The 27,424-nt window shown below is 51.0% G+C and overlaps 1 protein-coding gene across 1 annotated transcript; it reads right to left on the reverse strand.

Annotated features, from left to right (window-relative positions):
• OGFOD3 (2-oxoglutarate and iron dependent oxygenase domain containing 3) lies at window positions 1-27,380 on the reverse strand. The gene is made up of 9 exons (XM_087441852.1): window positions 27,340-27,380; window positions 25,594-25,811; window positions 21,925-22,000; window positions 20,479-20,521; window positions 17,735-17,799; window positions 15,970-16,026; window positions 11,990-12,143; window positions 7,900-8,023; window positions 1-290 (listed from the first exon to the last, which is right to left on the reverse strand). The coding sequence occupies exons 2-9, from the start codon at window positions 25,781-25,783 to the stop codon at window positions 154-156; spliced, it is 846 nt and encodes a 281-aa protein (XP_087297978.1). The 5' UTR covers window positions 25,784-25,811; window positions 27,340-27,380; the 3' UTR covers window positions 1-153.
• Between the last annotated feature and the right edge of the window lie 44 nt (window positions 27,381-27,424).

Here is a 27,424-nt window from a genome sequence, read left to right on the forward strand (position 1 = left end):
GCCGGTTCCCTTAATTTATTCACAGATGAAAACTGATCGAACATTAGCAAATCAAAATCCTGATGATTCATAAGGCACCTTGTTCAATGGAAATGCGCTGAAACGGGAGGGAATAGGGCGTATGTTCAGTGAGGGTGCCACGGACCACGCGGGCTACGTGAACACTGGGTCTGCGATGCCATGGTCAGGGTTGCAGGTGAAGGCAATAGTGATGGCGTAGCGGGTGCCCCAATGGACCTTCTCTACACGGTGCAGGTTCTCGGACCCCGAGGTGAAGAAGGACACCCGGCCTGGGAGAGAAGAAGAGAGAAGTGACCGTGGAGGCTGCACACATGGCCGTGGGCTTCAGAGGACCTGCCGTTCAGGCGGCGCTGATGCAACAGTTGTAGCAAACCAACACAACCAACCAGGAGAACTGGAGAAACCCACCCACTCTAGGAACGGCGGGTGCAGGAAGCAGGAGGAGGTCAGAGAGATAAACCAGCAGCATTCAGAGACCAGCAGGCGAGCCCTCGGTGCGGGATGAGGGGCGCCCCAGCCGCTACCCCACACCAGGGGCTCTCTGTGGTGGGGAGGGCCCAGACTTGGTGACCAGGTCCTGCGTATCCGCCCAGGGTGCCCCAACAGCCACGGGATCTTCCCAGGCCCACCTCTCACAGCCTTTCAGGTCCGACATTAGATTCTTATTTCTAATCACATCTGAACAAAACCAAATCCTGGAGTGTGAAGACAATGTTTTAACAGAGTCAGGAAAGACAAGTCAAGACGAGATGCCCACAGAGCAGCTCCTGTCCCGTGGAGATAAAAGACAGACTTGGGGAGGAGCTGCTGAGAGTCCACTCTGTTTTCAGAGAATTCCGTGTTTATTTGCCTCAGTACTTAATTGGCCTCCCAGAGGCCACAGTAGATGTTTCTACAAGTGAGCTGACATTACAAAGTTATCAGAGATGAGGTCCTGGGTTCCGCACGCTCTGCATTCCCGCCACACAGCCCAGCTCCAAACCGCATTCCGTGACAATTTCACTTCCCCTCACAGGTCAGTGCCGGAAGCTCGACTGCTTCCCTTCCTATTTGCAACTTGACTCTAAACCCCTGAAAGGGAGGAAAGTCCATCCCAGATGAGTGCTGCTTCCTAGCTGTGGGCAGAGAACCTCCGCCCGGCTCAGAAATGACGAGCACGAGAAATCGTGTGACACCACGGGACTCTCAGGACCTGACACGGCAGCCGCTCCCTCCTCCAGAGCAGCCAGGCTGCCCCAGCACGAAGGAAACACTTCCCCAGAGTAACCCAGAGTAACAACACTTTCCGAGGCTTATGTTTTTAAAAGACGCTTTGTCCTCAGTTTCTTCCAGTTTCAATCAAATCTGCGACATTGAACAAGCAGCCAGGCCCATCTGTGCAGCAGGGCCAACGCCAGACAAGATTCATAACAGGGCAGAAAAAGACATTTGAGGAAATAATGACCAAAACTTTCCCCAATGTGATGAAAATCTTGACTTTTACATGCAATAAGCTTAGCAAACTCCAAGTGGGATAAATACAAATAGATGCACACTGAGGCGCATCAGAGTCAAACCAATGAAAGGAAAGATTAGGGACACTCTGGAAGCAGCAGGAAAAAAGGCAGCTCCTCAGGGGCCAAGATGCGGACCTTCCCTCCGCAAGAGTGGAGCCAGTAAAGGAGGCACGTTTCTAAAGAGAAAGAAAGTCCCATCTATCCAGAATTTCATAGCCAGTGAGAACATTCTTTAAAAAACGTGTAGAGGACATTTACAGAGACATCATCGACAGCACTCCAAGAAATGCTAAAGGCTGAAGAGAAATAACACCCGTTGTAGACCTGATCTACAGGAAGGATGGAGAGTGCTAGAAAGAATGAGTAAGTGGGAAATATAACACATTGTGTATAATTCCTGTTAATTTCCATAAGAGATAATAAACTGTTTAAAGAAAAATGACAACTATTTAAGACAGCCTTATTTGTTGGTTATCTGCCACGCATCACCCTCCCTGGGCCAAAGGGCACGCCCCCTGGGATGTGCAGTGATGGATGGAGGGACGGATGGACCAACTGACTGACAGATGTGCCTCGATGAGCCCCTGAGGCTGGGATGCGAGATAGCTGATGTCATGAGATAACGTGGCTGACTCTCCTCTCGTCAGCCTGGAATGCAAATTCTCAGACCCAACTAAACCTGTAGAGAAGAGGCCGGTACAGGCTGTACAAGGTTGCCTAAGGCCCTCTTTTATTCTTAATGACCCAGCAATTAAGCTCTACACTTAATTCCAACAGCTCAAAAGCCCACAGTAACTAAACCAGTGATAGGTACTACAGCAACGCCCTGGAGGAGCCCAGTGGCAGGAGGAAATGATCCGAGGACTGGATGAAATCACCCCCTGAGCAGTGACCCAACTACGGCCGGCCAGCTCTGGGAACCCACTCCACAGGCAAAGAGCAAAGAGAGCTTGTGGTTTACACCAGGGCGTTGACTGTCTGACGATGCTGCCACCCAGCTCCACGACCACAAAACGTTTCAGAATTCAGAAAAAGGTGCTTTCTGGCTTCTTATTTTCTTCAGTAAACAACTATTAGATTATCATCCACTTCCTTAAAGTGGGATTTAGCTTGGCAACTGAACAACTAAAGATATGAAATAATCTCAGTTTTTAGAATCCTATGTCTTTCTCCTCTTGGGCAACAAGGCACCCTGGACGCCTCCCGAAAGCGGGTGACATGTGACATCCAGCCGTAGCACTGCAAGCTTCTGTGGCTCGCAGTCCATTAAATCCTGGAACCCGCAAGATGTCAACTTGTAACAAATACATCTTGGGGGCCCAGGGCCTGTGCAGTCAAGGGTCAACTCAGCAGGCCTGGGCTGTCCACACCCTGTACATTCCCTCAAAAGGTATGGCCCTTGGTCCTCAACTACTGGGCAGTGAGCTCCAAGGCCCTGGAACACTGTGCACGATAGGAGTGTCTGCTTACCTCGGGCCATATCAGGTGTGATTTATGGTGGGGCCTCGGCACACGCAGCATCAGCCTGAGCTCTGGAGGGGCTAGAGACTAAGGTCAGCCATGCGGGTGGTCAGCCATGCCTAGGTGACCACTCCCAATAAAAAACCTGGACACCAAGGCTCAGGTGAGCCTCCCTGGTTGGCCATCCCCCGTGTGTGTTGTCACACGTCATTCTGGGAGAATTAAGGACTGGAAGAGGACACCTGGGAGCTCACGCCTGGTCCCTCCTGGACCTCCCGATGGGCCTCTGCCCTTGGCTGACTTTAATCTACATCCTCTCACTGCAACAAACTGTAACTGTCAGTGAAACAGCTTTTCTGAGTTCTGAGTCCCTATATTGAACCCCTGAACACAGAGACTCTGCTGCAACACATCAGCACATGACCCACTCGAAGTGTCGTAAAATGTAACCACGTGATTATTACCTAAATAGATTCTCTCTCCATACCTGCGATGATATGCATACTACACAAATCACATTTAAACACATAGATATATACAATTATATAGACATACATGCAGGTGACAAGGCATTTTAATCCTGGGAGGAGATCATGATATAAAAGGTTCTACTCAAGTGTTTACTGTGCTTAAAATGTTTAAAAGCAAAACAGGCTAGGGGCTGGCCCGGTGGCACAAGCATTAACATGTGCGCGCTCCGCTGCAGCGGCCCGGGGTTCGCTGGTTTGGATCCCGGGCACGCACTGACGCACCGCTTGGCAAGCCATGTTGTGGTGGCGTCCCACATAAAGTGGAGGAAGACTGGCGCGGATGTTAGCCCGGGGCCAGTCTTCCTCAGCAAAAAAAGCGGAGGATTGGCAGATGTTAGCTCAGGGCTGGTCTCCTCACAAAAAAATTAAAAAAAACAATAAAAGCAAAACAGGCTAAAAGTTGTATATTTGTGAGTCCTAGGAATGATACTCCACCCACTTTCTTTCTTACAGGAAAGTCTGTCTCTCACTGTGAGTTCTGTGGGCCACAACTGGGACTCCCGGGGTGAGGACAGACAGACCGGACGTCTGCTTTCGGTAGCCTTCAATCCCCCTCCCCTCTACATGTATTGATAACTGATAATGTGGTTAAAAGACAGAGCGAGGCCAGGCAAAGTCAAGCTGGACGCCCCGGAGGACCACCTCAGAGGTGGAGGCAGCAAGGGGCTGCAGCCTCAGGTCCCCAGCCCACCTGTGGGGAATGATGGGCAGAAGTGCTGCAGGGCAGGCAGGGCTGGGACCCTCGCAGCAGAAAGGGGGCCAGGACAGCTCAGGAGAGGAGGGGTGGGTGTGGAGAGAGAGACCCTTAAAGTGAGCCTGCAATAAAGTCCCAACTAACACTAGGGGTAGACAATCAAACTCTCCAACAAAATATAAATAAGAGAAGAATCTCAAAACAAGCAAGTCAGAGATCCTGCAAGAGGTTAAAGAGTTAAGGACCGTCAAAACAGATGAAGAAACAGGGGCATCCCAGCCCTCCTGGGCACCCTGGATTTGGGAGGGCCCCTGTCCAGGTGCTTGTCTAGCCCCTGGCTGGCAGTCCGTCCACCCCAGAGCAGCCCCATCACAGTGCACAGAGCCCCTGGGCACGGCCAGAACAAGGAGAATTCAAGGAAGGCCGCACTGCCCACTTCTTGGCTTAGAAGCTTCTCCAGGACCCCAGGTTATATGTGAACCTTGGGAACAGTGGTGTCTGTCTGAGAACCCTCCCTGGACATCAAGTGTGCTCTGTTCCCAGTATAGCCGAGGTCTTACCAAGAGGCCTGCCCGAATCACTAAGCGTGAGCTGGAACTCCCACCCACACTCGAGTCCTGTCACCTGCTGAACCTTGTCATGTATCTCGTCACAGTGCTCACCACCACCACACCGAGGACATTCCAACTTTTCTGGTGGGTGTCTGTCTCCCCAGCAAGAATGTACACTCCACGGGATGCGGAACCTCTTGCTCACTGGCATATCTGTAGATCTTGAATATTTTACATGGCACACAGTTGGTGCTCAATACCTCTCAGATGAATGAATGAATGAATGAATGAATGAATGGAGTGAATATAACAACCTTACAGGGTTCAATGCTCTAGCGTCAGTTTCCATGGTTGATCTACCCAGCAGGGTAACACTGACCCTGTTACTGACGGATGGAGCATCTAATATCATGGGTGGTGGGCCAGCTGGCACAGCGTGTGGAGGCTGCAGGGCGTCCCAGCCCCACGGTCACGCTGACTCGAGCTTGCCTGGCCTTGGAACACCCACAACCCCCGCACCTCAACCCTAGTGTGGGACACATGGGCAGGGTCTTGGGGGCCATGGATGGTGGTTGGGGCTGCTTGCAAATCTGAGGACAGAGACAGGAGGTTCTGGGAGAAACTTCCAGAAGGTCAAGCTCCCAGCCCAGTGGATCAGGATGCCCACTGTTTCCACACCAAGACTGTCAAAAACATGCAATTATGGGCAAAATGTTCACTTGGGGTTACTTTTTTCTTCTTTAGAAACTGTACAGATAGACATCCCAGTGACGCAAACGGCCAGGCTCCACCTCCTGCGAGATGGCCTCTCCTGTGTGCGGCTGCTGTGGGGTTGTGTCCTGCACCCTTTGCACTCACGCGGCCTCCTGTGTTGGAAGGGAGGCGTTTTTGCAGACCTCCCACGTCCAGGCTCAGCCTAGTCGGAGCACCGGCACTGCCAGCCCGCCTGGCATTTTCTTTCTGGGCTTCAACTGTCTGAGAATTTCGCTCACCATGCAATGAATTTGTCCACGGTCCCATGGCTCAAGCCATCTTACCTCCAGAGAGAGGGGAGGCTGACGCAGCCAAGAATGAGAACCATTCCCTTAGGAGTGACCCCCAGGTGACCTGACTTCTGAGTCAACTGTCTGATACCAAGGAGCCATTTGCACATTCTTCTGCTGTAGTAAATCAGAAAAACGATGGAATGTCTTCTCTTTAGTAATGAAGGCTGCTCCTTTCTTCCAGCGTAATGTTTATGCCCGAGAAAGATTTCCAAATGAGACCTCCTAGCACCACGTTTTGTTCTGTAATCATCCTACACAGATCTCAGAAGCTGCAGAGTTGGGAATGCTGGGTCAGATCGGAAAGCATTCGGAGGGATTCCTTTCCTCCCTCGATCTAATGAAATCTGTCAGCACCAGCGGACGAGTAGGAGCACGTGGTGCTGGGGCTCAGCGCCGGGGTCAGGGAGGAGAGCCAAGCAGGAGACGCCGAGGGAACAGAACCCCTGACGAGAAGATGGCACATGACCTCGACATAACCCCATGAAACCAACTCCATCACGTCCCTGAATGTAGCCCATTTTTATGAACTTAGAGAAACACAAAATGGATTTTAATATATTTATATTAAAAAATGCACATTTGTGCTTGGATTTCTGAAAATTTCTGAAGTTAGTATCAGGAGCATCGAGAGCTGGCCATGTGTCAATATCTAGTAGGTAAAGCCAGAAACAAACCCTATCTGCCTTTGTTGCAGTCAGGGTGAGGCTGAGTTCTGACCACCAAACACCCACTGGACGGGCGCAAGCCCTGCCCTACCCGGCTCCAGCCCTGAGGACTCTGCCCCTGTCCCTTCTGCCTGAGCTGCCAGGGACGCTGGGCGTGGTTAGGGAGGTGGCCCTGACAGCTTAAAATAACCCCCGATGGAGGGCCCAGGTCTTGCCCGCATCCCCGGTCTCCTGCAATCCCATTTCCTAAAGCGGCGGTGATGCCAGGCCCTGATCACCATCCCCACTTGGCCTCTGTGGAGGGGTCCCCTATACCGCTGGGGGACCAGCACCGCTTCCTCAGACCCCACCCCACACCCCAGACTCCAGCCCTCATGCCCTGCATGCAGCACTCTGTCCCCTGGGCTCCTCATCCACTGGTCACAGGGTGGGTGCCCCACGTCTGCTCCATCCCCCGCCCCCAACACTTACACAGCTGCAGGGGGTCCCAAGGCCCCTCTGCCTGCTGCCCCTCCACCGTCTGCACCCCTCCCGGCGCTCATCCTGCTGACGGAGGGGAGTTCCCCCTGACCTGTTCAATTTCCTTTTTATGCCTGATTTCCAAGCCACTTTCATGTCTGATTTGGGGCTACTCAAGGAGCAGTTTGGACCCACGGTATGAAGAACTGCCCCACAGCCCATGAGAACACTCTGAAGCGATGCAACTGGACAGCCTCGCTGGTCTGACTCAGCTGCCACCAGGTGGGAGTAGATGCTGGCTCTGAGGCCAATAAGCAGGTGAGGACGACAACGTGGGGACGGGTGAGACGCGGCAGTAGGTGAACAGCATCGGCACAGTCCGAGGTGCCAAGTGGCTGGGCTCTGTCTGTGAGTCTCGACTGGGCGGGGGCTGGGCCAGGGCCAGGGCCTGGGCTGCCGCTCAAGAAGCCCCTGGGGAGAACCCCCAGGACCTGGGCTTACCCTCCCTACAAGTTCGAGACAGGAGGGGACGATTCATCGGCTCAACACATGCTCACTGGGCAGCACTGAATGCCTGCACTGTCCTGGGGGCAGTAGGGGCTCCAGGACCACGAGATCCAGCGAGGCAGGCCCCAGGGCTCAGTGCCGTTATGGACATTATTAGGTTGGGAGCATTACCTCTTCTTAAGCTGCCGAGTCCCTTTGGGAAGAGGCAGAGCAGGGGCACACTGCAGGGGATGGCGGTGGGACCACCTGCACACAGGGCGTGGGGGCAGGCTCTAGGAACCCGCTCCACTGTGATGGCAGTGACCGCGGACACACTCGCCTCCTCCTCTGAGGAATGGGCTTCCTGGGTGTCGCTGGTGAATCCAGGCAGACACTGGCCACCTGACACACAGCGGGTGCTCCATAAATGTAGCATTGCTCCCTCAAAACCGGCCCACACCACCCCACGGCCGCCGCCTGCGCGTCCTACCGGCTCTGGGCTCTACCGTCTTGTTGGCTCCCTCCTCCATGAACACAAACCGCCCCCCGCCGAAGTCATCCAAGTAGTCGGAGAGGTACAGCAGTGAGGTGTAGTCGAAGGAGCCGTAGGTCACCTGTGGGCAAAGAGGGAAGGAGCGTGTCACTGCCTCGGTGCTCGTGGGGACACGAACGCTGCGCCCACCCTTCAGAGTAAACAACATGTGTAGGCCTCATAAACGAGCCGCTCGCTGCCTTCTGAACGTCAGGAAAACCTCTGTCGAGTCCACATCATGAGCTTCTGCCTGAGATTTCCGCACAGCTCACAGGTCAAGCAGCCATGTTCTCACACAGGCGGCGAGTGCAGGATGCACAGCAGACAAGTCCACTGTGGCGATTCCCTGGATGGTGGCCATACCACCCACTAACCACAGGCCCCCCACCCATGTCAGCACAGGGTACAAGCCACAGTGACAAGTGCATCTGCCTTCAGATGTGGGGCAACCTCAAGCTTTTTAAAAATTGTGGTAAATTACACATATCATACAATTTACCACCTTAACCATTTTTTTTTTTTGTGAGGAAGATCAGCCCTGAGCCAACATCCATGCCAATCCTCCTCTTTTTCTTTTTTGCTGAGGAAGACCAGCCCCGAGCCAACATCCATCGCCAATCCTCCTCCCTTCTTTGTCCCCCAAAGCCCCAGTAGATAGTTGCATGCCGCAGCTGCACATCCTTCTAGCTGCTGCATGTAGGACGCGGCCCCAGCATGGCCGGAGAAGCAGTGCGTCGGTGCGCGCCCGGGATCCAAACCCAGGCCGCCAGCAGCGGAGCGTGCGCACCCAACCGCCAAGCCATGGGGCCGGCCCACCACCTTAACCATTTTTAAGTGTGCAGCTCAGTGGCATCAGGCCCATTCACATTGTTGTGCAGCCATTCCCACCTTCCATCTCCAGAACTCTTCTTCTTCCCACACTGAATCTCTGTCCCCACAAAACAACTCCCATCCCCTCCCCAGGCCCCAGCACCCACCATCCTACATTCTGTCTCTGGGAATAGGACTCCCCCAGGGACCTCACATCCGTGGAATCCTATGGTATCTGTCCTTCGTATCTGGCCCTCTTTCAGTGGAGGTTCTTTTGGAAGACCACGTGGGCAGTGCAGAGTAGCAGACGAGGGACAAGGTCTGGGTTCTGGGCTTGCCTGAGCGTGGACCCTCTGACCATTGAGCCCCTGGGCCTGGTAAGGAGCATAAACAGGATGCGGCTATCATTTCTTTCCTAAAGACCCCTTGAGGTCAGGGAAGGAGGTGGCCATGGACAGTTATTTCATAACATTTCATCTGTGGGTTTTCAGGACTTACTGCAGATAAGGGTGCCATATGAAGAAGTTTTCAATGTGAGATTTTTTTAAGGTTTGGTTTAAAATCTCATTTAGATTTCTGAAGAGGACTTGATTGTCTATAATAGTCCCAGACTCCTGCTTCTAAGCTATTGGGTTTAAAAATATCGACTCTTAAATGATTTTATTGACACCTGTAGGCATCATGGGAATAGGACACAGAAGCCCCAGGCCAATCTCATGTGACACCTTTGATCAAGGCTCAGAAAGTCCAAAAGTCCTTCAGCCCCCGCAACCGTCTATACCCTCTGTCACCATGACAATAGTCATCTCCTGACAGGAGGGGGCTGCCCAGGAGGGAGGGGAAGCAAGCCTGCCAAGGTGACCAAGACCCACATGGCCTCAGGTCCACACCCGTCACCTTCTCGTCCACCATGCGACATCCCGCATCACCTGTGGGGCTGGACTCTTTCCACACAGACCTGGGCTTGGCTCTACATCCCTCACCAAGGCCCCTTCTTGGGGCCCCCCTATCCGGCATCAGTTCACCAAACAAACACAAAGTGACATAAACCTGTGAGCCACTCAGGGCAGTGCTTCTCAAACAGCTTCAGCAGTGACCCTCACATCCATCGAAACCATACGCAAGCCACAAAAACAAAAAAGAGTGTGGGGGGGCCATCCAGGAACCTGACCCTTTGCTACCCACCCACCCCCAGACACTTTAGAGGAACCCTGCAAAAACCAATGACCTGGGGAAGGGGGCAGTCAGGAGGCAAGTTATTGCAGGTGGTCTGGTCAAGAACACTGACGGGGGTGATCAGGACTGCAAAGGCCCGTGGGGTTCTGCCCAGCGTCTGTTCCTGAGCTTGCGGCTGGAGAGCTTCACGGGTGAGGAGCAGACGCCACTCGTGGGGTTCTCTCGTGTCTGAGCACATCTTTTTGCACGTCCACTCCTTAGCTGGATGTGCTAGCCTGGGTCCGGTAGGCTGTCCCATGGCCTCCTGGCTCTGAGCACCGCTCTGGAGACATCTGAGGCTGCCTGATCTGTCACTGTTGACTCGTTTTTTCTGCCTGAAGAAGTTCTTATCTTTGAAGTTTGATGGCTACGTGCAGTGGTCATTTCTCCTGAACTGATTCTTCCTGGTGCATGGAGGGCTGTCCTTCCTTTGCTGCAGAAAATTCTCCTGAGTTCCATCCCACACATGGGGCTCCCTGCTCCATACACTGGACGTCCCCTCTGTGCTCCACACACAACACCTTTGCCCTCAATCTGTAATACCTTGTTTTTTCCTCTGCAATGTCTACAGATTATCTTACACCTGGACCCCTAATGAAATAATGGATCCGGGGGATTGTTCTCAATGGATCAATGGCTGCTAGAGCCATGAGGTGAGAGCAGATAGGGAGCTTGATCATGGATGGATCGGGCTGACGTCTGAATGCCCTGATCAACCTTTAGCCTACGGGACAGGGGAGTAGCAGATACTCTGTGCCCACCTGCCCCCCCACCCCCTGCATCGGGATGCTGGAAGTCCTGCACTCCCAACCTGGATCTGGCCACACCCCCAGAGCTGTGCTGGCCCACACGGGAGCCACTAGCCACATATGGCTACTTCAGTTTACGTTAACTCCAATTAACAAAATATGGGGCTCCTCAGTTTCACTAACCACATTCAAGCGCTAAGCTGCCACGTGTGGCCCCTCCTCCATCGAGCTCAGTCAGTCAAGATTAAACAAACATCGGAACGCCTGACCAGATTGCAGAGCAGAAGCCCCTCTGCAGCTGCCATCCAAACCTGCTCTCTTTGCTCCTGCAAACCGCTCTGGTGATTTGCCACTTCACCTCCTTTTGTTCAAGCCTCCAGAGACATGCAGGATTACCCTGGGTCACCCGAGCACACCCACGGTGGAAGTGACCACCAACAGCCCTCAGATGCTTCTTGCCGCACACCTCCCTGGCGCCACACTGGGAGCACAGTCCGTGCCAAAATGGGAAGTGGTTGTAGTACAGGGAGAGACGGCTTCCACAGGGATTGAGGAAGATCATGGATTAGGTGGGGAGACGGCTTCCACAGGGACTGAGGAAGATCACGGATTAGGTGGGGAGACGGCTTCCACAGGGACTGAGGAAGATCACGGATTAGGTGGGGAGACGGCTTCAAGAGAGATCGACTAAGATCATTGATTAGATGGAGAGAGGGCCTCAATCGAGACTGATCAAGATTGTTGATTAGGTGTGACTGTGTCTCAAGAACAGAAGATGAAGGAAGGCAATTACAAAGAATCCTGAGTGGTCAAGAGATCTTTCCATGAAAAGGTGAAAAGTGGGGAGAAGGAGGGCCTCCCAAGGGATGCAGGCCTGAGGGGAGACCACCTGGCAGCTGTAGGGACGACAGAAAGGCGGGTCAGGTGACACGTGGTGAAGCTCACAGCTTGGGTGGAGACGCTGTCCATGCGTTTGTGAACAAGCAACAAAGGATGGGAACCAACCAGGCGCTCACCATTTTATAACATGCATTTCACTATCTTTTCTTACCACTATCACAAGAAATAAATTTTATTTCCTCAACTGCATCAACTAGATTTAGGGTACACCCCAAATGTCAGAGAGGAAGATGTCTAAAATCCTAAAAACAGAAACGCTGAAGAACAGATGCTCGGAAACCCAGAGCCGAGCTCCGGCAGCACAGACAAGTGCCAGGTGTGTGGCACCCCCCTTGTACTCCTGCCAGGGCCCAATGCTGGAGAGCGGGGCTCACCTTGTCCACGTGAGCATGCCAGTACTCGTCGTGAGCCGTCCGCGCTTCTGTGCTGTTGATGCGGGAGAAGAACGTGGGCTTTGTCAGGTACAGCGAGGACGCACTGATGCCAAAAGCCTGGGCGATTGCATGCTGGACCTTCTGCCGCACATCCCTGCAGAGAGGACACACACATCACCGGGAGCAGCGCGGCCTTGGAGGAGGGAATTCTCCGTGGGTCCCACAGAGCCCACACAGCACTTCGCTACAAAAAACATGACTGGAGGAGGCAGAAAGATGAACAGACGCACACACAGCATCCTACATGTGTGTGACGGGACATCACGTGCGTGACCAGTTCTTTGTAGGAATGACCACAGCACCAGGCCTGCTGGGGCAGTGTCTGTGGGGACAGACAGGAGCAGTGACGGGGGGGTGAGCAGCCCTCTGCACATGGCCCATGCATTCCCAAGCAGCACAGAGAGGCCTGGAAGAAGACTCTGGCCCTGGACTGAGGGCTACACTGTGCATGGTCAGGGGCTGGGGCAACAGCCTGACATGGCAGAGGGGTCGTGCCCCACGGAGACACCGGCCCCTCCCTGGCATGTCCAGGGTGCTGGGCTCCAAGCCACACACGTGCAGCTGTGTGGCGAGGTGCTCTAAGGCACCATTTACCACATCGGCCTCCATGGTGGGGGCCAGCCCCTCCCTGGACTGCAATTGACCAGCAGAGCCAGGCTCCATGGAGTTCCAGGGAGCCAACTCTTTCTGGGAGGCCAGAATGCAGGGGGCAGTGCTGGAAAGGTTAACTCACACCTACCAGGTGCACACATATACCTACATACTGACCTACATATGTACACACACACACACTTACACCCATATCTACCTACTATGTACATATGGACACACACCCCTAAACACACACACACACACACACACACGGGCCTACCTACATAGGTACATGCCTACACACATATGTACACACATACCTACCTATACGCCTACACACGTGTACATACATACCTACCTACATACACAATACAAACCTATATACAGCCCATACACACACACAGTACATGCCTGCATGCATAACTACACACACGTACATACCTGCCTACATACATGCAGCTTAGCTACATACACACACACACCTATGTAGATACATACATACACACATATAGATGTACCTACGTAGCTACCTATGTGCATACCTATGGAACATATAATAAACTAGGCCCCCAAACCACGTTCCACGTGATACAGCTTGAGCACAACAGTACACGAATCATTCTAACATTTCCAAACTACTGGTTGAACCTTCAACATGCATATCACTGGCTAAAGGGTGCCTCCATCTAAGCAAGGGCTCTAACGGGGGGTGCATCCAACTCTCCCAGTGACCCCCTCAAAGTTGTCTCGATAAGTGGAACATTTATCTTACCATCAATGACAATGTTCATGGACCTTCTGCTGAACCAACAATTACATTCAAAGTGTCTCTACCCCTTCAGTAGGCTATGAGATATACACGTTTTCAATATCTCTTATCAACCAGCTCATTAAGATTTTTTATGGGAATGTCATTTATTTAGTTGGCTTAATTTTCTTAATCTTTGTTCACTTTCAGGCCTGGAAGCTTTGCAAAGAGCAATTAGCCAAGTTTTGGAGTTCAACAAAGAACTCCGAACTGAAAGAACTAAAAAGCTCAATATTCTTCCCTTTTGTCATCAAACAACAAACTCGTTTTCTGTACGATGCATTGATAATCTAATAGATTCCTCTTGGAAACAATACTTAGTTTTGCTCCAAATAGCAGACCACCTTTCTCAGTTTCTATGTGATTTTCTGCTTTTCTTTCCTGGTCTCTTCCCTTTACTTCCACAGGGTCGGTCACCCTCACAACTTGTCAAATCGACACCAACTTAACATTTCCATCTGGGAAGTCAGAGAGAGAGAGCTCCACCTTTACGGGATATGCCTGCCTCCCGTTCTCAGTTTCTGTTACAAGATGGCTCCTGCAGGTCCAGTGCACCAGGCTGCCCACAAGGAGGCTCTGCCAGTTTTCACGATCTCGGCTTCTGCTCATCAGACTGCACATTCTCCCCAGTGTTCAGCTGACAAATAGCAACGGAGAAACGACTGGAAGCAATTTGGTGGTTTCACTCTCTGCGCCATCCAGAAAAAGCCAGAAACAGTGACTTAGAGTTAAATGAAGCTATCCGGAAACAGTTGAGTGTTGGTGGTACACTGACCAACTCCACAACAACCCAAGGCTGTTTTCAGGGAATATATCACACTGAAACGTTTGCCTTGAACATTAACCTTAAAGCTGATCTCAGATGCAGTTCCTTCCAGCTCCACGAGATCAACAAAGCGGCGCATTTTGCATTTTGTGTGAATTATCAGAATCCTCTCACAGGAGACAGGCACAGCTCCTCTGACGACTGAGATGTCACTACCTTAAGAGTTTCCCCCAAAACTCTGCTCTCTTGTTTCAACAAATATGTTTTCTGACAATCTAGACCATAAATGAGATCACACTGATATCTCATGTTGGTAATATTCTTGTCTCAAAATGTCTCATGTCTCAAACTGCTCAATTATTTTTAACTATAGAATAGATGAGGGGCCAGTCCAGTGGCATAGCAGTTAAGTTCACATGCTCTGCTTCAGTGGCCAGGGTTTTGCCGGTTCGCATCCTGGGCGTGGACCTACTCACTGCTCATCAAGCCATGCTGAGGCGGCATCCCACATAGAAGAGCTACAACTCTACAACTATGATACACAACTATGTTCTGGGACTTCGGGGAGAAAAAAAGAAAAAAAGAGGAAGACTGGCAACAGATGCTAGTGCAAGGACAATCCTCCTCACAAAAAAAAAAAGAATAGGTGATGTTAAAAAAGATCCTAGGTGCCGGCCCCATGGCATAGCGGTTAAGCGCACGTCCTCCGCTACTGGCGGCCCAGGTTTGGATCCCAGGCGTGCAGTGAGGCACCGCTTGTCAGGCCATGCTGTGCAGCGTCCCATATAAAAGTGGAGGAAGACGGGCACAGATATTAGCCCAGGGCCAGTCTTCCTCAGCAAAAAGAGGATTGGCATGGATATTAGCTCAGGGCTGATCTTCCTCACAAAAAAAAAGAAAAAAAGACCCCAGTGGTCCTCTCTAAACACTGCCATCTACTTTACAAACACTCTTTGATAATATAATTAAATAGTTTTAATTATTTTATTTATTTAATTTTAATTATTTTAATTGGTTAATTATTATTATTAATTATCATTTAATTATTTTAATAATTATGTTTTATTGTGTGAAACTGATTGGTGATGTTCCTTCCATTTTTCTTCTTTGATTATTACAAATCTTCTTTATTGAATCTGAAACTTTATCAGGACGTCCTGATGGAGTCTGTCACGACAGGTGTCCTGATGGGGTCTGTGTTTAGCACTTCCACCCTTCACTTGTCTCTTGAGCACCGTCTGTACCCAGCACTCACGTAAGCTGGCAACAGTACTCATGCTTCTTGTTGCAACGGTCAACTTGGTTTTTGCTCCAGAAACACAAACTCTGTTTCACTTGCGCCACCTCGTGCTGAAGGCATCCCAGGTTCTGTGCGAGACCACCAGACAGTCCAGGTTGTGGTTAGATCGACATCCCTTCCTCTCTGCAGGTTCAGAAGATCCATGTTTATGATACTCAAACAAAACACAAAATCCACTGTTTTCCTTTGTTCTGAGTGTTCATTTTTATATTTCATAAAGGCTTGAAACCATAAATATCAAAATACTGCTGCATGCTTTCTACTGAACAGTAACCACAGTGAACAAAATCAACCAATGAGGCCAGCAGCACTGGTCACGGGGGTGATCATAGACTGGGCCTCTAAACCACCCGGTGCTTCGCTCCAGGAGTCGCAAGGACAGGGTCAGACATCACTGCCTCACGACACCCTACTCTCCCACAATGTCTGACCTCAGCCATTTCTTTCCTCCTCACCGGTATAACTGGAAGTCCTCTTCTGAGAAGATATTTTGTATTTTATCCCCAAAGTATCTGTGAAAAAATAAAGAGTATTAACAAATGTAACATTTTATTGATTTTTTCCTTTAAATTCAGTCTTTCCTCCAGCTAACCAGCAAGTCTCTGAGAATCAGCTTGTCCTTATCTTAGAGTCGCGCTGTTTCTACAACGATGATGTGAGGGAGGGAGGTTGACTGAAGGTGAGACCTGAAACTATAAAACTCCTGGAAGAAAATATAGGCAGTACACTATTCATCATCGGACACAAAGGGATCTTCTTGAATTCCATGTCTACTTGGCCAAGGGAAACAAAAGAAAAAATAAACAAGTGGGACTTCATCAGACTAAAGAGCTTCTGCAAGGCAAATGAAACCAGGATCAAAATGAATAGACAACCCACCAGCTGGGAAAAAATATTTGCAAACCATATATCCGATAAGGGATTAATCTCTGTAACATATAAAAACTCACACAACTCAACAACATAAAAACAAACAACCTGACCAAAAAATAGGCAGAGGAAATGAACAGACACTTCTCCAAGGAAGATATACAGATGGCCAATAGACACATGAAAAGATGTTCAACCTCACTAATCATCAGGGAAATGCAAATCAAAACCACACTAAGATATCATCTTACAACCGTTAGAATGGCTATAATCACCAAGACAAAAAACAACAAATGCTGGAGAGGCTGTGGAGAAATGGGAACCCTAATTCACTGCTGGTGGGAATGCAAACTGGTGTAGCCTTTATGGAAAACAGTATGCAGATTCCTCAAACAATTAAAAATTTTATCATCCAGCTATCCCACTACTGGGTATCTACCCAACGAACCTGAAATCAACAATCCAAAGAGGCTTATGCACCCCTATGTTCATCGCAGCATTATTCACTATAGTCAAGACGTGGAAGCAACCCAAGCGTCCATCAACAGATGAATGGATCAAGAAGATGTGGTATATATATACAATGGAATACTACTCAGCCATAAAAAAAGACAAAATCGTTCCATTTACAACAACGTGGATGGACCTGGAGGGTACTACATTAAGTGAAATAAGCCAGAAAGAGAAAGACAAACACCACACGATTTCACTCATAAGTGGAAGATAAACCAACACACGGACAGAGAGAACTGTTTGGTGGTTACCAGGGGAAGGGAGGTGGAGGGTGGGCACAAGGGGTGAAGGGGTGCATTTATATGGTGACCGACAAACAATAACGTACAACTAAACTTTCACAATAAAGGAAAAAAAAAAGCAGGAGGGAGGTCGATACCTGCCAGAGGGAGGTAACACTTCTCAAGGTTGGGAGAACCTCTGCTTCTCTTGGTCCTCAGAGAGGATCAGATTCTTTAGGCTCACACAGGCATGTCTGGCCTGCCTGAAACTCTCAGGAGCCTGGCCTGCCTCTCGCCTTTTCCATCTCTTCCTCTGACCCTGTCCCTCAGCCCTGGGCAGGTCCTAGTTTCCCAGGAAGCCCTCGATGCAGGACCAGACTGTTCCCTAAAGCTTGGTGAACAAGGATCCTGCCCCTCACACAGGCCCCAAGAGAAGGGCCACACCTCTGGTCCTCACCTGACCCATGTCCTTGACAGCAAATGTTGCAGTTTACCCAAGACTTGAAGCCGCTCGGACCCAACACACACTAGCCTCACTCAGGCAACCCAGCTAAGAAATGCACAGAGATGTGAGGTCAGGCCTCACAGTTAGGGTCGCAGCCCCTTGGGCTCTCACCTGTACAGGTTCACAAAGTGCCTCCCGACAGACAGGGCCCCCGAGTGCAAGTCCAAGATGGACGCCTGGAAGAGACATTTGCGGAGCAAAGGGTGAGGGCTGCGACAGCAGTGACACGGGCTTTAAGGGCGATGAAGTTAAACACGAGTTACTGAGATAGGTCCCACGCACACCCTGGATCAGGGAGATGACACGCACAAGCTGGGTTTCAAGAAAGTTGGACCCAGGTGTGTATAGGATGATCTCTTTCTCTGCTGCCTAAAGAGCAAAGACCAAACCCTTTAGTCTAACGTTCTGAAAACAGTCCACAGATAGAGCTCCCCTGGACATATCTGCAAACCGTTGGCAGCTGAAGCATGTCCTTCTCTCCCTCTCTCTTCCCTTCCTTCAGCCTTGTTGAGGTATAACCAACACACAATGATCTGCTCGTGTTTAAAGTGTACAACCTGATGAGTTCTGTCAGTGTACACCCGCGAAACACCATCTCCATCAAGATGATAAACACCCTTCGCCCCAAATTTCCTGGCCCCACTTCCTCCCTCCTCTCTCTACTCGCCCCTCCCATCTCCAGGCAACCACTGATGTGCTTTCTGCCCTAAAAGATTGATTGACATTTTCTAGAGTTCTAGGTAAACGGAATCATGGGGAGTGTACTCTTTTTTGGCCTGGTTCTTGCTCAGCATAACGACTTTGCAATGCATTCATGTTGCTGCAGGTACTGAGCGTCCATTCTATCTTCTTGCTGAGGAGCAATCTTTTGGTTTGGGTGTGCCACCACTTGTTGGTCCAGCCACCTGTGATGGACATGTGGGCTGTTCCCAGTTTGGGGCTCTTACAAATAAGGCTGCTGTGGACACTGGTGGACAAGTCTGCGTGGACAGACGCTTCATTCTCTTGGGTGAATGCCTAGGAGTGGACTTGCTGGGTCATAACTTTTCAATGAACTGCAAAGCGTTTTCCACCCCCGACTCCCCACCTCTGGGGGTCCTTCCCCAGCTCCTGGGAGCTTCTGTCTTTCCTCACTGATGTAGAGACCAGCACAGGAGTTTGTTTAACATAATCTGGGCTTAAAAAATGTTAACTGAACTTAAAGGCAACAAACCTGGTTAATTCACTGCAAGACAATTTCCTGAGTGAATGCTGAGCAAAGAGGAGAAGATGAGTCCATCCACGCACAAACAGGTTTTTAATAGATATTCCCCCTGTGGGGGCTGGCCCGGTGGCATAGTGGTTAAGTTTGTGCACTCCGCTTCAGCGGACTGGCGTTTGCACGTTCGAATCCCGGGTGTGGACCAACGCACCACTCATCAGTCATGCTGCGGCAGCGTCCCACATACAAAATAGAGGAAAATGGGCACAGAAGTTACCCCAGGGCCAATCTCCCTCAGCAAAAAGAGGAAGACTGGCAACAGATGTTAGCTCAGGGGCAATCTTCCTCACCAAAAAAAAAAAAAAAAGATATTCCCCCTGAACTGAACCAAACTGAAATAAAAGGAGGAGCTTAATTTCCAGAACTTAAGAGAAAAGAGTTTTCAAAATAAAATAAAGTACATTAACCATAGAAATACTTAGAAATTCTAGCAGAGTCTGTAAACTAATCTTCCCAGGGGTTCCACACGTGTAGACGGACTTGGGTCTGTGTGGTGACTATAATTCAGCGATCACCAAACTACACAGAGAGAATGCATCTTCCCACAGTTCCACACACTGGGATCCATGTTCAGGAAACCACATGAGACTTCAAGCTCACATCAGGTGCTCTGGGGATGGGACAGCCAGAGGCTGCGGAGGAAGTGGACGAGACACAGGGCCGCACTGGCCCTGTTTTAGCTCACTGCAGCTGCCGTAACTAATGGCCACAAACAACAGGCTTGAAACAACAGGAATTTATCCTTTCACAGCTCTGGAGGCCAGAAGTCCAAGACCTAGATGTCGGCAGGGCCACGCTTCCTCCACAGGCTCCAGGGGAGACTCCTTCCTTGAATCTTCTGGCTTCTGGTGGCTCCAGATGTCCCTTGGTTGGTGGCCACATCTCTGCCTCCATCTTCACGTGGCTTCTCCTCTCCTCTCCGTGTTTTCTCCTCTTTTGTCTGTCTCAAATCTCCCTCTGCCCTCCTCTTACAAGGACCCTTGTCACTAGGTTTAGGGTCCACCCTGATAATCCAAGATGATCTCATCTCAAGATCCTTAACTTAATGACACTTGCAAAGATCTTTTTCCCAAGTAAGGTCCCACTCACAGGTTCTGGGTAGACGCATCTTTCACGGGCCACCACTGGACCCCTGCAGGCTCACAGAGTGGACGACAGTGCCCACCCCGGGTCTGTGGGGACCTCCAGCTGGGAGGATGAGGAGCCCCACCCAGCAGGTTTCTGGCAGCCCCACCCACTGCCACTGGTCCTCCCATTGCCAAGGATTGTCATCCTCCTCATTTCGCTCCTAACTTACCCTCCTCAGCTCCTGGCCTTTGACCTTTGACCTCCTCCACCTGCCCCCAGCCCAGTTGTCTGAAATGCAAATGAGATCTGAAGCAGGCCTGCTGGAAACACCACGAAGAGAGGGAACACTCTCCTTCCCACCAAATGGGGTTGCTGCGGTCAGTGTTGGGGAGGACACAGGGCATGTCCATGCCAGGGGTGGGGGCACCCAAGGGCCCTGCACATCTGCTGCCTTCTCCTTCTCCTCGGGGGGGCAAGCAAAGTCAAAGGGGAAAAGAAAACTGAAGCAGCATCGCATATGACTCACCCCTCCATCCGATCCTCCCAGCGACAGCCCCTTCTCTGCTACGCTGCGGGAAGATCATTGGAAGTCAGAACTTAGTAGAGTTATCTATGCTCTGTCTAGGCAAATATCAATCAGCACAATTAATACAATGTTAACAGATTACTTAATGTTTACGATATAAATACAGGACTCAACTTTCGAAGCTAAGTGAGTAAATGCCAATATTTCATCACCGTCTTGCTAACATGACAGTTTAGGAACAACTGGGCTTAATTTCCATCTTCAGTATCGAGACCTAGTGCCAAGGCTGAACTACACCCAGTGGGTCCCTTTGGGCTGATGGGCCCCTTTCCTGCTCATCACAGGCAGAGGGGGGCATCCTTTGGAATCACCAGCTCAGGAGGTAGAGGCCCCATGGTGGCCTGTGCCGGACCTGGTAGGACTGCTCGGGTCACTGAAGACGCAAGAGCTTCTAGCACCTTTAACAGACATTTCGAGGCCACCCAGGAAACTGACCAGGGATGGAGCAATCCTTAACACCAGTGATCCCCACCCAGGGAGCCCCTACAATGTCCTCTAGAGAGAGGAGGAGCATCTCCGCCTGGGGACCCTCAGCTCGGCTCGTGGGCAGAGGTAGACGGCAGCTTGAGGGCAGACGTTTCTCCACTTGGCATATGCTCCTAAACACATTTTGTGTCTGAACAACTCGTCGGAAAGTCAAAGCTTCTAGGATCTTGTTTTTAAAATCTCAACGGGCCGGCCCTGTGGCTTGGTGGTTAAGTGCGCGCGCTGCGATGCTGGCAGCCCGGGTTCGGATCCCGGGTGCGCATCGAGGCACCACTTCTCTGTCCATCCTGAGGCCGAGTCCCACATACAGCAACTAGAAGGGTGTACAGCTATGACATACAACTATCTACTGGGGCTTTGGGGGCAAAAAATAAAATAAATAAAATCTTAAAAAAAAAAAAAAATAAAATAAAATAAAATCTCAACGAGGAAAAATCCAGTGCCAACTGCTTCCAAGTGGGACTTCCTGCTCTGCCATGAGTCACGCTAGTCGGCTGAAGGGCTGAGCCCAACCAATTTGGACAAGAGACAGAGATGTTATCTAGGGACCTCTGCTGCTGTGGAGCGGACACACTGTCTCCACACAGGTGCCTGTTGGGACTCCCCCAACAGCCAAGGGGGTGGCATCTCCCCAACCTCCTGTAGGGATCAGAACAGCTTCCCCTGAAGAGAGCCTGGGCCTTCAGAAGGTTCCATCGGCAACCACATCACTGGGGGCAACAGCCTTTCCTCTCGGAAATTGGAAAAGCCTACCTTTGCCCTTGGAAGCACACCAGGAAATTCTTACAGAATTCTAAATGAATTCCTTTACAACATCTTTTTAGTAGTAATTCTCTGCTTCCCGCTCCCCAGCCACCCTTTCCCACTTGCTTGAGACAGAAGCTCAGAGACGCATCCTACCTGCGAATCCGCTGGGCTTCGTCCCTGGTGATGACAGCGTCAGTGACGCCCCGGCCACACTTCCTAGGGGAGCAGCCTGGAGAGAGACAAACCAGGATGAGACACTGACCCCACGCTGAATCCTGACAACAAGGCATTTGTTGAAGACTTACCTGTGGGCGGCCCTCCCCAGGGACAACAGAATTTTGTGGGGTAAGGCCTTGCCTCCCACAGGATTAGGGGGGCCACATTTGGCAAATAAAATCTAGGACACTCTTGGGGTCAGCCCGGTGGCGTAGCAGTTAAGTTCACGCATTCCACTTCGGCGGCCCGGGGTCCACTGGTGCGGATCCTGGGCGCGGACCTACTCACCGCTCAAGCCATGCTGTGGTGGCATCCCACATAGAAGAGCTACAACTCTACAACTATGACACACAACTACGTACTGGGGCTTTGGGGAGAAAGAAAATAAAAAAGAGGAAGATTGGCAACAGATGTTAGTGCAGGGCCAATGTTCCTCAAAAAAAAAAAAAAAAAAATCTAGGACACCCGGTTAGATGTGAATTTCAGACAAGCAACTGTGACTTTTCAGTCTAAGTGCATCCCATGCAGGACATGTCAACATCTCACTGGGTGTGCCTTGTTTCTGGCGGCCTGCACCATGCAGGTCACTTGGGAAGCACCTGGCACTACACCCACCCCTGGGAAGACAGCCCGAGAGCCACCCTCGAGGTGGCATTCATGACATTGCAGAACCATCATTGACCACAGATCCAGCATTCCTAAGCACCCATCAGAAAGTCCCTCCTGGATGACCAAAGCTGTGCTCATAATTCCAGTCACTGTCCTTCCCCAGGGCCCACCAAATGCTGCCACCAAAGATGCTCAGCACGGTCTCCACCCTGCACTCCCTCTGTCTCTCTACACCCGGGACCTGCAGCTGCTGAGAGCAAGCGTGGAGAAGCTCGCATGCTGACAGGGCCAGAGTCAGGGTCGACGGGGCCAGGGTCAGATTGCTGGGGCCAGGGTCAGGCTGGCTGCGCCAAGACGAGGCAGAGCATCAGAGACGGGGGAGCTCAGCAAGTTCCCCGTGTTTCGGCATGAAGGGCAGGCCGGCTCCCTGCACTAGGTAGGTCAGCTGCCTGGCAGGAGGTGGGCCATGAGACACGTCCTGGCAGATGTGGTGGAACCTTGGGACACTCAGGACGCGCTGGGCTGGCTAACCTTTAGTTTTTCATCCTTCTTCCCCTCTTCCTGCCTGGAACAAGAGCCCTGTGCCTGGAGGTGGAGCAAGCGTCCTGGGGCCACACGAGCCACGCGCTGAGTGGTCGGCTCAGGGGTTCAGGCCCGGGAGGCTCACAGGGTGCCAGGCTGGCCTGGGGTGCCTTTCTCTGGGCCTGGTCATGTGGGAAAAATAAAGTTCTACTTGGGGGTCAATGGGGGACGGGTGCCTCAGTTCCATGGAGCCAAATACAGTCCTACTGATACAGGTGTTTTTATTAAAAAAGAAAAAGCCAGACATACGCTTTTTATAAGGATTACTCCTTGAACATAATGATACAGATGGGTCAAAAGTAAAGGCGAATTAAGATAACGGAAAGGAGGCTTGGGGAGCGACGTGTGCATCAAACAAATGCGCTTTAAGACAAAAGAATCATCAGAGGGAAAACGAGGGGCAGCCAGTGATAAGAGGAATAATTCACCAGGAAGGCTAGGCTCATACAGCCCCAAACAACGTCATCTCAGACATATGGCAGTCTACGCAGAAAGACCCAGCCAGGAGAAGCTGCCAGATCCACGGTCTTGGTGGAGCTTCCAACACGCCTCTCCTGGTCTATTGACGGATGAAAAGGACAGAGATCCATGAGGACATGGAGAGTTTGCACACATGAGCTTGGATCAGGTGAAATATACAGACCATTAGAAAACACATTTTTCCAGGTACACATGGAACATTAACAAAAACATACTAGGCCAACAAGAAAGTTGGAACCAATATCAAAGGATCTATATCATACAGATTACATTATATAGCTACAATGCATTCAGGTTAGAAATCAATTTTAAGAAAGAGAAAACCAAAAACCCATGAATTTTGAAATTTTAACATCCAGCAGCTACACAGCACGTTCAAGGTGAATAAGCATCCAGAGCATAATTTGGGTGAAAAAGTTAAACCATGTCAGCGCACATACATAGGTGTACACGCGTGTAGCAACACATACCGCCCACACACGCCTGGGGTGGCCAAGCCTCCCAGTCTCACCAAGAGGCCCCTGCTGGAACTAGAAGCCCCTCCAGTGTGAACAGCCCTTCCTTGCTTATCCCCCCTATGGGGAGGAGAAGGGGCGAGGAAGAGGGAGTCCAGAGGCTTTAAAATACACTCCAGCTACTTTTTTGTACTGTGGTAAATACACATAATACAAAATTTACTGTTTTAATCATTTTTAAGTGTACAGTTCAGGGGCATTAACTACATTCACACTGCTGTGCAAACATCACCACCACCCATCTCCAGAACTTCTTCATCTTCCTAAACTGAAACCCCATATCCATTAAACACTAACTCCCCATTTCCCCCTCCTCCTCATTCCAGCTGTTTTTAATGTTGATAAAATGTTGTTTTAATGTTATTAAATAGGTAAGAAGAAAAACTTCAGTCCTAACCACTGAAAAATATTTTCTTGAAAGCTGGGACATTAGAGGGAAAAAGTCAAGTAAGACAGAGAGAGTATCCACACAACAGAATGTGTTCTTTTTCCTGACCACTGACAGGGGAAACGACATCCCTATTCCTATGAACCTGCCAAGCTAACTACACTTTTCCTCTCACCGTTAAACCCACTGGTGTGCATCACACCGGCACCCTTTGGTGGAAGGACTTGGCAATCTTTTCTTGGTTCAAGTCCAAAGCATTGCTTTGAATTAAAAAAAATAAACTGAATTCTGTCTTTGAAACCTAGTCACTCAGGCTAGGTTTTTAAAACTGAGAAAACATCCAGGCAGCAGGGAACGTGCAGGAAAATACGTAGTCAGAGAAGGCCCGAGGGCTGCAGGGTCTCCTGTGGCCTAGCCCGTCACCCAGCCGGAGCGGTACACACTCTCCAGGGTGCTGAACTCCACTGGTCCTGACACGGGCTCCGCCTCTGGCCTCCTCTGGGCACAATCCCCAAGCCTCTAACCCGGCTGCTGACCACTCCCTCCTCATGCCCACATCAGGTGGGTGCCAGGGACACAAGTGTGGGGAGGGCCTCTGGTAGTGACGGTCCTTGTTGCAACATTTTCTGCAGCGACTACGCTCTATGACACTCTCTACAGCCAACGCCTTTTCTGGTTTCAACGTTCTCATCCCTACTTTTCCAGTTGTGTTACATCCCTCCAGGCAAACCGTCTCCTCCATCAGACAGCACCCACAGTGTGGGGCACCTGAGTGAAAAGCTGGCCACGGCCTGCGCAGTGACCTGTGGGCCTGGCCATGTGCAGGACCTGAAACATCTGCACTTTCCGGCCCAAGTGTGGGCTAACTAACCTGGAGGAGGGGAAAGGTCATCTGCTCCCTCCACCCCACACACACACCACTTTCAACCTGACTCCCACTAACTCATCATAGCAAAAGACAGATGCATTTTGAACGCGCGGCATTGCACGCTAAGGCGCTGCCCTTTCCTGGATCACCATGGCACCACATACCTTCGAACCTTCGGTGACTGTCATAGTCCTCGGAGCAGGGCACCTCGATGAACCTGCCCAGCAGCACCTCGCCACGGTGAGCCAGGACCTCAGTGACACCATCATCACCCCCTAGACTGCACCAGAGCAAGAGTGCAGCGAGGGCAGCGCAGGCCCCCAGGACAGCAGCTCTCAGCCACTTCCTCCACATCTCCCTCGGTGCCCGGACACTCTTCGTACTGAGAACAGAAAACAAGCGCGGTCACCCAAACGCACCTGCGTGTGCTGAAAAGTCAGACCACAACGACCAGAGACCACACCCACAGTTAGTTACAGCTAGCCTTAAACTGTTCCTACAGTAACCATTGTAGAGCTACTCTCAATCAATCCAGGGGCACTCACCAGCCTGGGAGGATGTCATGGGGAATGCGGCCCCCACCCCATCTGACCAGGCAGGGCTCACCGTGCCCCTCAGGCAATAAGGTGAGCTGCCAGTTGGTGTCCCTCACAGCACAATCAGACCATGTTGGGTGGATACATGATCATTTTAAATAGGGACCACAGATGCCCTGTGGGGCCTGCCTAGCTCACAAAGATCCCCACACCTAGAATTGCTGCCCAGTCTCCAGCCCACCTGTCCTCCTCTGATTAGACCGGGGTGGACCCCTGACTTGAGTGGGCTCTTCATTTCTCTTCCCCAAGAATTCTGAATTGGGCAGGGACACTGCCAGCCCACGTCAGCAGCAGCCGGCTGGAACCCTAACCTGCAGGTGCAGAGCTGTGGGCAATGCATTCTCCTGGGACAGCCTGGCTGCTGAGACAGAAAGGGATGGAGGGGGAGGCGCAGAGAGACAAGAGATGAAGAAACAGCCTCCTGTGCCGGATCCAGATGCAACACTCCCTTCGGGGTCTCCTCAAAATAAGCACTCTTGTTCAGGGTAAGCTGGCTCAAGCTGCACCCTGAGAATTTTGCCAAAACAGAAGGGGGCTGCTTTCTAGCCCTGGTGCAAGGTCCACAGCTCATGGAGCAAGCACCACAACCCGACGATTTGTCCTCGGGAGATTTAAATATACTCTGGCTCTGAAAGCCTTAGGCAGACTCCCCTTGAAGGCTACGTGATGAGATGGCCACTTATTCACTCATCGGGCCATCCAACTGTGAGCCCTCATGTGCACAGCCCTAAGGAAAGCACACAGGGACGAGCAGATGGGGGCTCGGAGCCCATCCCTGTGCGGGAGGCCGGTGCGGAGCCCTCAGTACTGTGGGAGATCAAGATTTGGCCACCCTGAAATATATCTCTTTACCTTGATTGTTTTCTCTGAGGAACATTTGACCTCCCCCACTAACTGCCTAAAGAATTTGACATGGTAGCTCCTTCCTGGAACAGATCTTCTATCATGATGGCTATAAAGATAATGTAGGATAGAGGTTACAATAGCAAAGGCACCAAGCCTCTTTTATCAAAAAACTCTGTCTCTCCCTGACCACATTATCTATAGATGACCCCAAAAAGAATTGTCCTCGTGCCCTCTGAAGTCCCAGGCCACTACCCACCCCCAACACGCTCCTCGCCTTTAGCTGCAATACTTAAGCAAGCAGCTTAGACAGAGGGACGAGTTGCTCATTTCTGAGTTTCTCCCATGTATACATGTTATTAAACTTGGTATTATTTTCTCCTGCTAACCTGTCTTGTTAATTATTTGGCCAGCCATAAGAACCTTAAGGAAAAGGGCAGAGGGAGATTCTCCCTCTTCCCCCGACAGTACCCATGGGGGCGAGGGTCGTGGAGGGTTTCGCCACCGGGAGTTCTGGGCCATCTGTTCCAAGCCAGGCTGGGCAGCGCGTGCTTCC

Source organism: Ceratotherium simum, chromosome 16 (genome assembly GCF_057802395.1).
Source record: "Ceratotherium simum simum isolate JZ-2026a chromosome 16, ASM5780239v1, whole genome shotgun sequence".
NCBI classification, from domain to species: domain Eukaryota; kingdom Metazoa; phylum Chordata; class Mammalia; order Perissodactyla; family Rhinocerotidae; genus Ceratotherium; species Ceratotherium simum.